At 32.7% G+C, this 14,553-nt stretch overlaps 1 protein-coding gene across 1 annotated transcript in view; it reads left to right on the plus strand.

Moving 5' to 3' along the window:
• LOC107453365 (sodium-dependent phosphate transporter 1-A) overlaps window positions 1–11,884 on the plus strand; it is a 20,091-nt gene extending 8,207 nt beyond the window's left edge. The window contains exons 3-10 of the mRNA XM_016070174.4: window positions 761–901; window positions 3,738–3,823; window positions 6,257–6,344; window positions 7,053–7,166; window positions 7,932–7,999; window positions 9,296–9,396; window positions 10,204–10,380; window positions 11,397–11,884. Coding sequence (XP_015925660.2) covers window positions 761–901; window positions 3,738–3,823; window positions 6,257–6,344; window positions 7,053–7,166; window positions 7,932–7,999; window positions 9,296–9,396; window positions 10,204–10,380; window positions 11,397–11,640 — 1,019 coding nt within the window. The 3' untranslated portion in view covers window positions 11,641–11,884. The remainder of the gene's footprint in view (window positions 1–760; window positions 902–3,737; window positions 3,824–6,256; window positions 6,345–7,052; window positions 7,167–7,931; window positions 8,000–9,295; window positions 9,397–10,203; window positions 10,381–11,396) is intronic.
• The last annotated feature ends 2,669 nt before the right edge of the window (window positions 11,885–14,553 follow it).

Below are 14,553 nucleotides of genomic sequence, written 5' to 3' on the forward strand. Positions count from 1 at the left end.
AACTTAACTTATCTTTATAAAAGAATATGTAGATAAAAAAAGTGTCGATATATGCCTTCATTTTTCTTAATAGTTAAAGTTAAAACTGAACTTTTTAAAATAAAGTATTTATCGTGTCATTTTCACCAACTAGCAAAACATTTTTATAAGTTTAAAATAGTATTTTTTAAATATAATAACCAAGAAAGTTTTTTTTAAACTATGTTTATGAACGGAAATAATGTGTTAATTACGTAAAGTTTGAAGGCTAATAACCAGAAAAAGTCTAACTTATTTTTACAAAGAGAAAGATGCAAAGCTATCATATCTTTGCTTGCGATCTCCGGAATCTGTGGACACAGTGACGTCATGAGGAGGGAAATCGTAGCTTCAGCTCTAAGAGCGGAGTGAACTAGCCCTTGTATTCTCTTTAGCCCTGCACCAATAGCCCATTGTGCAGCTCTAGTGCGACGTAAATGAACAACAACAACAGCAAATCTATAATTACAGAATGACCTTCAATTGCTTCGTTTTAAGTTTATTTTCAAAAATGAAGTGAAGAAGTAGAGGGGTTCGTAAACTAATATTTCAGCAATGAAAAAAAGCTATCGAAATGTGTCGCATCACTGGTAAGAAAGATTATCCAGCATTCCAACAAAAGATTCCTGCCGAGGTGATCAAATTTATTAAATAATGATATTGTATCCATTAAAAAAAAAGTACAGATAGTGATGAAATCCGTGTATACCAAATTATTTTTCTATATGAAAAATGTTTGCAGGAAGCGCTACATGGAATATAATAGCAACATTGCTACGTCTTCCTATTTCTGGTACTCACAGTATTGTAGGAGCAGTTCTAGGATTTACTCTAGTGGTTAAAGGATTTAGAGGTATTCAATGGAAAACCTTAGGCTTCATAGGTAAGTTTAATCTATCTCGTTTTGAATCTATTATCATTAATCAAACACGTTGTATTTAATAAAGAAATAAATCATCGAGTCTAGACAGCCATTGTAAGGGGATTTTCATTCCCACAACAGCCCGTCGTGAGAAAGGAAGATGATAGAGGCTCTACAATTTCGTGCACAACGTCATAATTTATGTCAATGTGGTCAGAATTGCTGCCTTTACTTCCTTGACAAGCTGGTACCCATTGATCTGAAGCTGGATGTTGTTTAGTGCCTTAACCGCTGAGCCATCGCGGCTCATTGCATAAGGATTACCTACGTGAATCGTCAACAAGTGTTATAGCGTCAAGCATGATTTAGGGTTGTAAAGGAAGGCATGAGAAGAACACCACATTTCCTGTTCACACGAGAGCATTAAAAGTAAATGCAAATTCAAGCCAAGAAGAATGCGTTTTATTATAGATGTTACAAAACTCCTTGATCATTTCGAATAATTTTATCAGCACCATCGATGAATTCTACGGAGATAATGACATTTGCTTGGTCTTCATGAGCCTTACATCTAATATTAGTACACGCTTTTCATGAAAATATTGTTCACAGGCGTTTGTGCTACTCGCTATAAACAACAAACATTTGACGACAGATTAACATCCAATTATGACAAATGATTTCAATTTACTGCTATAATCAACTAATACTCCCCTTGTAGTAGGTCCACAGGTGCGGTGCAACAATAATTCTGATAAATTGTCGCTACTAGGCCGGGATAGCCTGGTCGGTGGGGTGCCAGGCACATGTCCAAGAATTCGTGGGTTCGGTCCCCGCCGGTCGAAGACTCCCCGTGTAGTAAATGGTGACTGATGCACGTTAAATCTGTCGAGTCTCAAAGTCCTCCACGTTCCCATAACAAATCAATACCTCTGGGGGTACTGATCCAGGAGTTTCCTTGTCTTCTGGATTGGTTCAAAATTACAAGGCAACGGCGATGAGCATTAGTAGTCGTAAACCCAAAAATTGGGTCGGCTGTTCAACGGCGGTCATTAAGAAAATTTAAAAAAAAAAGCATTTGACGATAGATGCAAATAAAAATCGTGCTTTTTTTCGTCCTAGAAGCATTCATCTTAGCAAACTTCAGATAAAATGCTCTCGCGTGAACTTGTTTATCAGTTCTAAAATTCTCTTACTTTAACACTTAATAGTTCATTATATTTCATTCTATATTATATTCACTACATTCAAAATATTTCAAGTTTGCATCTAATCGTTAATAGTAATATTAACTATTATTATATAATAAGTTACAATTAATTTAAATGACAACCATAAGTGTGACAAAATAATAAGTCATCATGTGCGTCGCATGGTGACATTGGTCAGTTAGGGGTTTATTTATAACTCTGAAAAAGTGTTGCTACATCGTTTCTCTTCAATATTTATATTCTTCACTTTGTCGACGCACTATAAGACTTTCTTTCGTTTCAGGCTCAATTCGTCACCTGACTCACTTTATGTACTACTTCAGAAACCTTCAATTTTCGTGATATTTCACGGTTTGAAAATATTTTAGCATTCACGAGGGCTTTTTTACATGGTGAAAGATTGCCTTTTTTTACCCATGATGAAAATGTCCCTATTGATTATTTAAACACTGCACACAAAACAAGCAAATAACTGCGTAGTATAAAACTGCGAAACAAAGAAACGCAGGGCGTAAAGCCACACAAACAAGTCCGCAACTAACGCATGCGAGAATGCGACAGAAACCGGTTTGCACTTGTTTACGTTCGTGTATCAATTGGTTAATATTGTAATACATAACATTAAAAATAAATACAGATAGAAAGTATATTAAAATCTCCTGAATAAAAACCCATTACGTGTACACCAAGGAGCCATTACATTATGACCACCCTGCTAATAACATGTAGGACCACCTTTAGCTCTCAAAACTGCTAGCACCCGCCTTGGCATTGATTCTACAAGGTGCAGATAGGTAGTCTGAGGTATCTGGTACCAAGCGCTCACCAACTGGTCCTGCAATTCCCTCACATTGCGAGGGGGTAGCGTGGCAGCACGAATTTGGTTTTCCAAGTAGGACCACAAATGCTCTATTGGATTAAGGTCAGGTGAATTTGGGGGCCAAGACATGACTTGAAAGTCACTGGAATGTTCCTCGAACCAATCCATGACGATTCGACCCTTATGACATGGTGCATTATCCTGTTGGTAAACACCATCCCCCGCAGGAAAAACTGTTGCCATGAATGGGTGAACCTGGTCTGCAACTATGTTCAAGTAGCTTACAGACGTCAGGGATTGTTCTATGAGGATTATGGGTCCTAATGTGCCCCATGAAAACACTGTTCCTGGGCCAGAAACCATGAAAACCTGGGAGATCCCATTGTTATAGATGAAGGGTGGTCATAATGTAATGGCTCTTCGGTGTATGTCTCATTATAAAAGTATTGCATATTAATTCGTTCAAAACACGCAATTAATAGTAAAAAACTACAGTGCGTCTAATAATTTGGCCAGGGACTGCATGTCTATAACATTATGCACATTGTTATATTTTAAGGAAAAATTCGCTGATAAACTTTTTAACTCAAAATTTAAAATAGTTATTTCCTTTATGAATGCTATCAACGCTAAAATAGAATTTCAGATAACTAGCAAAAAAGAAAAAAAAAATTTTTTTTTTGAAAAAGTAATCTTTTTGTGATATGTAGCTTGTCATATAAAAATTATAAATACATTAAAATTTAAATTTTTTGTCCTTTAAGTTGATTTTTGTATTGCACGGCAGTATTAGTTTTCTCTGCTAGTAAAATCTTTTTCTTTTTAGTTTCCTCTTGGTTTTTGTCTCCTGTTCTCTCTGGTGTTGTCTCTGTAATAATTTTTCTACTCATTCGAAAGTTCATCTTAAGCAAAGTAAGAAGTTATATAACAGGTATGATCTCCGTAGTCGACTGACATAATCAATATAAAGATAGATAATAAATATAATAACATAAAAAATATAATAAAGATAGCTTTGATTTAATTTTTTGTAGAAAATTCTTTAATACCTTAACAAAAATTCGAGCAAAATGTAAAAAGTCTCATAAATTTTATTTAAGAACTTCTTAATATTTGTAGCATAAAGAAAGGCTGGATGAAGATATTTTTTTTCTCCTTTAATTGTTTTCTAATAAGGATATTCATAGCATTTGTAATAAAATAATACTAAAAATACAATTGCAGGGATACCAATTGTTCCGCTTTCTGCAAAAGTTTCAATAAATTGGTAGTGAATTAAAAAGTAAAATTTCCAGAATACGGATAATTACTCCTACTCTTTATAAGAGCAACCACGAGATAAATGCAATAAAGTTGAATTTCATGTCACACTTCGAGTTTTTAATATTTGGAGGTGGAAAAATTACTTAAAATGACAAATACTAAACTAAAAATAACTTAAATTTCGTTACCACTAGAAAATATTTTTTTAAAAATCGGAGCAATTTGGCCTCTCTGCAATAACTGTAGTAAAAATAAATAATAAAAACTTAAATGACTTCTTTTTTACCTTTATAACAATTTTTATTGAATGTAGATGACAAAAACTATTCGTTATTATATCGTAAAGTTACACCTAATGTGCTTCGTAATCACTGCCTTAATTATATATTTTTAAAAATTTTGTCAAAAATAAATTAAAAAAAGTATACTTATCATTGGTCAAAAACTAATATTTTAAGCACACAAAAAATCCCAAAATATAACGTTTCAAAGTATCAAAATATAGCTTTTGACTACAGGGAAAGCGGGATTGAAACATGAAAACATGTTTGATTGCCGGTGAAATCAGAAGTGCTTACAAGATACAACACCAGGCAAACAATATATTTTCAATATGATATCAGTCCCCCCTTCCCTTAAAAGTGATTCTCTTTTTCCTAGCCAAATATTCTAAATAAAGCATCTGTAAAATTGGAGATACTTATCACGGCCTTGTAAAGGGTTAAATTATAAAGTCACAGACACACATTTTCTATGCAAAAAATATAGCTTTTTTTCTCCAACGGAATTAAACTTTTGAACGCCATTAAATGGCTAAAACATTTGGGCTCTAAGTTACTTTATAATTGTTATTTTTATTTTCTGTATGCTTCACAATATCTTTGGAACTAACTGAAAATCATTAATAAATAAAAATCCTTCATCTGAATGTAATTCATGTAAATTTAAAATTCAAATTTTTTTTTATTTTTTGTTTATTTAATTTAATGACTACTGAAAATATTTTGAATTTCAAAACAAGAAAAATCCCGAAGTACTTTTGATGCATTGAAAAATTATAAAGTTTTTTGAATGAAAATTTTAAATGATAAAATGTAAACTTTAAGCAAAAATATTAATTTGATTCAAAATGTGAAGTATGAAGATTTTGAAGATTTGTTCAATAGATTTAATTCAAATTTTAAATTTTGAAATTTAAAATTAAATGACTTATGCCTTTGACACAGAATTTTAATTACACATACTTTCATAATTTTTTTTTATCATTTTTTAATAATTTAGGTCAAAATAAGTAAAAAATAGAATATTTAGCATTTTAATAATTTATGGTTATAAAATACTGCATGAAATACCGATGTTTTTTTCTGCTCTAGAGGTAAAATCTTCCATTCACGGCTCACTTCCAAACAATAATTTTACAAATTTGCTCTTATTTACAATAATTTTGATCTAACATAAATAGTTATTCGTTATTGAAATTTCTTTAATTTACAAAATAAATTATTGATTAATTTTTGAATATGACTGAAAAAAATTTGAAACTCCTTTTTTAAGATTTTATATGTCAATAAAAATTAATTCCAATAATCTAAGAGATTTTTAGACTGCTTTTTATCATTAAAAAATACCAAAATATATTTTTTCTTTTGTAATTAGAGCGTTAAAAAAAGAAGTATAAAAAGGACCCCGGTGTTCCATCTGCTTCAAACGGCTAAGAGGATATTTAAAAAAAAAATTCAATTATTATTAATATAAATAAAAGATTCATAAATAATATTTTTTGCAAAATTATCTTCATGTATACAAGTCATTTTTTTAGATGGTTACGCAGATTTTTATAATTGTTACAATTAGTTTGCGAGATTTAGCGAAATATGTAAAATTTTCGACCGGAAACTGTTGGGATCATTTCTTTCAGTTCGTATCGTTTGGCTATAACGTCTGCCAAAAGAACGGTCTGAAAATAGCGTTTTATTTCAATTTCATAAATCATGATCGGTATTTAGCATTTAATTAAGTACTTGTATTTCATTGAATTGTGAATCAACTCTTAATTGCTACATTAATAAATTCTTATTTCAGGATAAGCCTAGCCAAGTTGGTGTGGCCTTCATTTATATTATTTCTGTCTTCATCAATGTTCTCTCAATCGTTCTTGATGGTTCTCCAGGTATCTTTTCAAATAAAATGTATTTAAATATCATATGCAAACCATTTAGCAAATTATACGATTAACGGGGAAGTTACCAGAAGTACCACTCATAAACCAAGCTAATTTTTTAATATATATGTAAACGGTTAGAAAATAATTTAACCTTCCTTATTGGTACCGCAGTGGACTGACTGATCGTAAAGACACGGTTCCCAGTAGAACACCGAAGTCAAGCATCACTGGCTGTGATCAGTAAGCGGGTGGGTGACCACTTTGATCAACCTGCGTAGGGACCGAGGGTGCACAGCATCGGTCCTCGTTAAACTGCTCTACCGTAAAGTGCTCGACTTCGCGCACAGGTCGTCTGACTGCAAGGCAGGGGAGCCATCCTCTCTGCAGAAGATCAAAATTGCAATGCCCAGAGAATGCGCGCTCCAGTGAATGCATGTAAACTTCTTCCATTATAAGAGTTAACTACACCCGTTAAATTATATATGAAAGCTCGATTTGGTGTTAATTAAAAAGTAAATTCTTTGGGATGTTCAACATCAAATTCAGAGAGATAGTACACCACAGTTTTCATATTGTTGGGAAAGTCACGATTTATTGCCCCTAAACACGAGTAACAGTATTTTTATTAGTAACAGTTTTGTTTTATTTATTTTGACTCAGACAACAGTTTAGATTTTTGCTTCATATTAGCATTGATTGATTTGTTATTTACAGTTTTGTATCTGGATAGATTGCCACCATGGTTGGCTGTTGTCATTTCCGCTGCTGTTGGTATCATTGTTGGAGTCATCATTCAATTTTTGATTGTCGGCAATAAAAAGAAACAAGGTAAATTATAATTGTTTGGGGCAATATAACTCTAAACCACATTGTTTAGGAGAGTGCTTTTAGAGAAATACCACCATGTAAGCAATGAGCTCTTTCTGTGTTTCTGGAAGCAGAACAAAGAAACAGCTTAATTCAAAACGTCGCTTTTTGAAAAATGTGATTATTACTATATTGCTTCAAGCTTTCTAATGGAAGCAATCTCATTATAGCTAAATTTTCATTTTGTTTCATTTAGCTTATAAGGAAGATCATTAGTGCATACTTAAAAACATTTAAAAGGAATGCAACTCGCACGCTAGTTATTAGATTTGTCAGTTTTAAAAATAAAAATCCCAAAAAAAAAATTTCACAATTTGAATTTTTATTGAAAAGATATTTCTTCGGTCTATAAGGTCTATTCGGTCTATTTCTTCCATTTATAAGAGGGATGTTGTTCTTTTCTATTAAATTGCATTTACTATAAAAAATTAAATTTGATTTTAAATTTTTTACGATAAATTTAATTATTGATTGCTTATGTTGGTTTACTTATTACGCTATGTTTATACATTAATTATTTCGTTTTTATTGAATTAACTATTCTGTACGATGCAAATGATATTTATGTATTTTAAACTTTTATGTATATTAACTTTCAATGTAATTGCATTTCAAATCTTGATTGAATTATTTTCTGTGAATGATTCTTTTTCCTATTCCTCCCCCCCCGCCCGCCAATATTCTTGTTCCTAATTTTGAACATTGTTTTTTTTCTCTATATTCTAGTTCCTATTGAACAAGCCCATGAAGAAATATCATTAGAAAACCCTATTTCGAAAGATGAAAATTTAATGGTCAGTTATAGTTTTTATTAATTACATATACGCACAGAGATGTGGGAAGGGAAATTTTCCACTGCTTTTCCGGAAAATTTTAAAAGTCAAATAGGCAATATTTTTTGGTACATTTTTATAGGACATATTAGCATTTCTCATATTTTCTATCTATTTGTGTTTTTGTAATTCTGACTTTGCAATCCCTATAAATAAAATTCAGTTTGATTTTGTTTTACTTGAGATTTGTCCTAGCTTCATTTGCAACTCATAACGAGGAAATTCATAATTAAATAGCAGAAAAAGAATCACCCATTTCTTTTATTTGATAAACAAAATAGTGAGGCTGCTACAGTTATAAATGGAATGGCTTTAGATAGGAATGAAAAAAAAATTCTATTCTGTAATGTGATTAGCGATGACAATGTCAATCTTTAAAATTCTGATTCTGAGCATGATCTAGCAAAGGTACATAGAATCGTTTCTTAGTCTAATTTATTTAACCCTATTCTTACCAGTTCTGAGAGTGTGACCTTGAAAACTAGGACATCATTTACTCTTGGTGTTAACACTATTGGAAAAGTGTTAGTAGAAAAAACTGCAATCAAGATCGCATTATTTTGTTTGTTTTTTTACCACAAATTCTTCATTCTATAAATTTACCATATCGCATTTTTATCTTTTCTTGAAATGTGTCAGCAGAAATTTAAAAAAAAGAAGTTTGCTTTCATTTTACTTTATGAAGAGAAATATGCAGTTATTTTAGAACATTTTGTGTTTCCATTTCAGATATTCATAGATCAGTTTAATAAACAGAATATTTTGACCAATATTCATTTTTTTTTGTTGAGAAACATACAATTAATTCTGTACATAATTTGTTTCCATTTTGTACACATTAGATATTCATAGATCAATTACGTATGCTGATAAATTCAATTTAGTTGCCCAATGTGATATTTTTTAATTACTGTAACATTAATTACTGCATAATAGTTAATAAAGAATTATTATATTTTAAGTTTTCAGATTTAAACGCGATTAAAAAATTTCAAATCGCGATTTCTATGCGTTGTTAATATTTTTTCCCTTGTAGGAATGGGAGGAACTCTAAAAAGCATCACATTCAGTGTTCATGACTCCAGTTTTCTTTACTTATAACCTCTAATGAATGAGAGTAATTTTACAGTTGATTTAAAAGCTTAGAAAATTATCCTGAAAATGTATTTGAAATATCTGTTTTAAAATTTTCCGGAAAACCCACATCTCTATAAACACAATTTAACGAAACTCTACCCATAATGCAATTTTACACAGTTGACAGACGACGACCATCCTGAAGTAAGAAAACTTTTCAAAGGCTTGCAAATAATGACAGCTATTTTCGGATCATTTGCACATGGAGGAAATGATGTTAGGTAAATATTCTGTCAAGTTATTTATTTTATACTATTAGGTAATGATGTTAAGAGTACAAATAGTATATTTATTAAAACCTAGACGCGTTTTGACACGGTGCATCTTCATCAGCAGAATATTTATAAAAGCGTTTCGGTACTACATGATGCATAATGAACAGGGAGATTTCCGTATCGTGAACTGTAGCAAAATAATTGCCAAATCTTGGCAACTTCGGGCAGAGGCCCGAAAGAAACTTTAAAAAAAAAAAAAAAAAAAAAACTCAGAACGGAACCAACTTGAAATGTATAACTCTCAGCCATCCCTACGCAAATTGTTTTGTTCACCTGTTGTTACGTGTTTTTTTTCCTTTTTTTTTACAAAAATTGCAAGTTTAAAATCTATTTGGCGCCAACCAGGTGGCCGAGTGGTTAGCGCGCCTGACTGCGGAGCTGATGGTTGCGGGTTCGAATCCCGCTCAGGACATGGATGTTTCTTTCTCTCTCTGTGTGTTCTATGTCCTTTCTTTTGTGTGATTGTATGAATGTGACCCGCCCTTTAAACGGGTTTGTGGTTGTGTGACGTGGGCGACGCTGCTCCACCGCCGTGGCTTGGCCATAGGTGCTCACTGGGTAGCATTTCTGAGGCCAATTGGAAATAGACCCAAGTGCCCGCTAATAACCAAAAAAAATCTATTTGGCACCTTGCGATGGTAATTGACGCGACAGATCACGATACGGAAATATCCCCTAATGAACCATGTTTGTCACATTAACGCTATTTTTACTGTTGTTGTAAGCTTCAAACTTATTCTAGATTTCTTTCAGTAATGCTATTGCACCCTTGATCAGTCTGTGGCTACTTTATACCAAAGATACAAATGGCTCAACACCCGCGTGGTTGCTTATTTACGGTGGATTTGGAATTAGTATCGGATTATGGGTTATGGGAAGAAAAGTCATTCAAACTATGGGACAAGATCTTACAAAAATAACTCCATTAAGGTAAGAATGACCCAAATATTGCTTTTTCTTTTCACCCCATTATTGACTGCAAATGTTGATTTTGGATTATTGTCAAACAAATTGCACTAAGACTGTGATTATTCTTTTAATCAACTAGTAGGAAACCAAAATTTTTCCTTATCTTATACATTTTCATAGAAAATCTAGCGAAGTTGACAGTACAAAAAATGACCTTTGATGAATGAAAAATGAATTATTCCTTAAATGAATCAGCATATTTTCAAAGATGGCTACCTTGATGCGTAAATATAAACATGGTCTTGTAAATGACTCTCTTTAATATTTTATACATAGTGTTTTGTAAAAACTACCTTTAATGTACATTGCAGAATCCTTATAAAAATAAACAAACTATGGATCTCCATTAATATTTAAATAAGAAAAAATACTATCGAAACAAACCTTACGAATCGCACTTAAGGAAGGCGAGTGTTCAAAACACCAAAGCTTGTTTGATTGCAGGTTGTTGCTTTTTTTAATAACCATCGTTGAACAGCCGACTCAATTTTTGGTTTTAAGACTACTAATGTTCAACGATCAATCTCCAATTCAGTACCCCCAGACACATTGATTTGGTATGGAAACATGAAGGATTTTGTGACCTGACAAATTTAAAGTGCACCAGTCACCATTTACTACACGGGGAATATTCGACCGGCGAGATTCGAACTCTAGTTCTCACAAACGTGAGTCCAGCGCCCTGCCATCCAGGCTATCCCGGCCTTCAAAAATCTAATTATAAAAGTATATAAATGGCTAATTTTGCAAATGACTTATTATCTTAAGCTAGCACAACTGCTTTCATGCAAGTATATAAGCAAAGCTAGTCTTTAGGTTGTTAGAATTATTACACATTACACTAAGACTATTTTTAATGAAAAATGGTTAAGATTATAAAGTATAAATATTTCCATTAAAGTTCTAACTGTCTTACCAAAAAATAAAAGAAGTCGTATTTTATCCCCTGTTAATAATTTAATCTATTTATTTTACAGTGGCTTTACTATTGAAATTGGAGCTACAACAACTGTCTTGTTGGCTTCTAAAATAGGAATTCCAATCAGTACGACTCACTGCAAAGTTGGCTCAATTGTATTTGTTGGGATGACCCGTAGTACAAATGATGTTGATTTTAAATTGTTCAAAAATATTATTTTAGCTTGGTTGGTAACTTTACCATTTACTGGTGTCATTTCTGGTCTCACAATGCTTGTTTTATATTCCACTACAATTTCTTAACTTTCATTATAAATTTTAAGCCTATCATTTTTCTCATTTTATAATAAAAGTTACATATTTTTTGTAGTTTTTTTTTTATTAATTCATCAAAGATAGCTCCATTTGTGTTATACTTACCATATATCACGTTGATTTTACAAATGTTTTGATAGTCATAGAAATTTATTATGCTGTCTCTCACGAACATAGTCTCTCACTTCTAAACACTTGTATGCAAGGGCAATAAACATTCTGTATTATTTTATTTTTACTGTATTTCTTCACATATTAAACATTCACGATAAATATTACTATAGAAGATGATTCATTTACACTGCATGGAATCCTCCAAACATACAAGATATATCTTAAACCTATACTGTTATGACAAATCAGGCAAAAACTTTGAGCATCTTTTGTAGTATTGGTCATAAATGTGTGAATTGAAGAAAAGCGGCGAAATTAAAATGATTTTTGTTTATTGCCTTTCTATATTACCTATAATTTGCAGCTCTAGCGGCTTTGAATATAGTTTACGACCTCATGTTTCTTAGAGATATTATATTCAATTCGTATGCTTAATTTACCTTTTTATTTTGACTACTCTCTTTTGAAACAACCAGTAATCACTTGAGCCCGTATTCTCACGACCTGAAAATTCCTTGTAAAAATCCTTAAAAATAGCGAAAAATACCCTTAAGATATCAATGTCCTTAAAATAGCGTCTTGTAATTAGAAACTTTGTTCAGGGTTTCAATATGACAATCGTCACTGTGGTCCTCAATCGTCAATGTGTTATCACATGAATTTTTTAGATATGAATATTGCCTTCATAAATAAAATGTGATAGAACATTTAAGAAAAATGAATAACTTCTCTTAAAAGCTACCACTTTATTTTTAAAAAAAACTAATCTACGTTGATATCCCATCAAAATCAAAATTGAATGCTTACTATATTATGGTCTCTATCTCAATCCTCTTCTTTGTCTATAATAATATTTGAAAATTTGTCATTACAGTGGTGAAAGCAATTGAAGAGGCAAATGTGTTTCTTTTACAATTAAAAAAACTGACAAAGTAAATGAAACAAATTACCGTAGACCAGGGTCCTTATCAATCCCTATGGCAACCACACCCACTTTTGCTCCAAGGCACCCTGGAGCTCAAGGATTGTGGTTTAAGCTGGTCTTCGATCTGCAATTGAGCATCCATGAACGTACCATACGTGATCGAGGTAATTAAGGTCTAAGGACATTGCATGCAACTTCAATCGTTGAATATCATCCGATTGGATATATTCGTTTAAAATCAGAGCCCTGCGTAGACGAGCGTCCATAATGATGAAATTTGGTTCATACTATCCTCAGAAAAGTCTCACATAGAATCTCGTCCTGTACAGCTGACATGTCAGAGTACTTCTATTGTCCAAACCATCAGAAAACCTCGACCATAGTAATTCTTTTTGGGAATGCTAGAGGGCCGCTATAGACTCCCGGATTCTCTCCTGGTGAGAATAAGTTTCGAGATGCTGTTCAGCCTGTATCGCGACTCATCGCTGAAGAGAGTCCGCCCTCAATAAGCTTCTGTCGAAGACAGGTGTTCTCGCCACCATGCTAAACGGTCCTTTTCGTGGTTGACAGTCAAAGGGAGGCAGGCTACAGGGCGCCTAGCATGCAGACTACCTGCTTCAAGTCTTTGGGCGACTGTTGTCAGTGAAATGAATGTGCCTGTTGCAATATGCAGGTAGAGAGAAAATTGTGTCGCTGTCTCGACCTATCCCTTTTGGCTAGATGTCTCAGATAACAGCCGATATTGTTGCCCTTTTGTAGCGTTGATCAAGTCAGCCAACCACTCCTTCTTTCTCTCTACACAGAGTAGACACCACACTTCCGGAACTCAAAGGAACTCTACACAAATGTGATCACAGCACCCCTGCCATGCGATGTAGCATACCCATGCGTGACAGGTGTGTTCATCAAGAGCTTAACTATCATCTGATACCTTATTTCCAAATAAGCGTTACTAATTTTGTACCTTTTTTAAAAAAAGAACAACCGTTCCTCCTTTTGTTTTCATCAGTTTATCTTCGAACTCACTATTGTATTCGTGGCTCAGGGGATAGAGCGCTAGCCTCCCAATGATGTGAACAGGGTTCGAATCCCGGCGAAGCTTGTTTTTTCGAATTAGTTCCATTAAAAAGTTCTCCACGAAGGTAAATTTCTCCCTACACTTGAACCAGGAGTTCCCTTGCCTTCCGGATCGGATTCAAAATTACAAGTCTACGGAGTTGAACATTAGTAGCCGTAAACTGAAAATTCGGTTGGCGGTTCAACAACGGTTATAAAAATAAGAAAAAGTTGCACTTTAAAGTAGCAGTTTCTAAACTCGTTGCGGCACCAAACATTATTAAAGAGCCACGCTAAAACAAGGAATGGCAAGTTGGAAGTACTAAATTTTTAAACAATTTATAATTCAATCTAGCTTAACAATAGTTCCAAGACACTTCATAAGTCATTTTTAAATAAGTGAAAATAAAAAAGTAAAAATCAGAAAGCGAAAATTAGGAAGAAAAATAAGTTTAATGAATATCTTAAGAAATTGAAACAACTAGTTTTTTTTTAATGTTTTACATAACTTTAGAGCTTCATTTTAAACTCACACGTATAAAGAGCTTTAAAAATATACTAATTAAATTATATTTTGTATTATTTCATAACAAATCACACAATATATTCACAATTACAAATAGTACACTAATTTTTATAACCAAATGCTAAATCTAAATGAGAATGCCTGATTGTATGAAGGAGGTTCGAGGGGAATTCTGGTAGCCCTGGAAACTTTTTGATCAAAAAAATAAATAAATAAATAAAATGGAACATTATTATCCCAAAAAAAATCTTAAGAAGGACAGCAAATACTGAATTTCATT

This window comes from Parasteatoda tepidariorum, chromosome X2 (genome assembly GCF_043381705.1).
Source record: "Parasteatoda tepidariorum isolate YZ-2023 chromosome X2, CAS_Ptep_4.0, whole genome shotgun sequence".
Classification (NCBI taxonomy): Eukaryota; Metazoa; Arthropoda; class Arachnida; order Araneae; family Theridiidae; genus Parasteatoda; species Parasteatoda tepidariorum.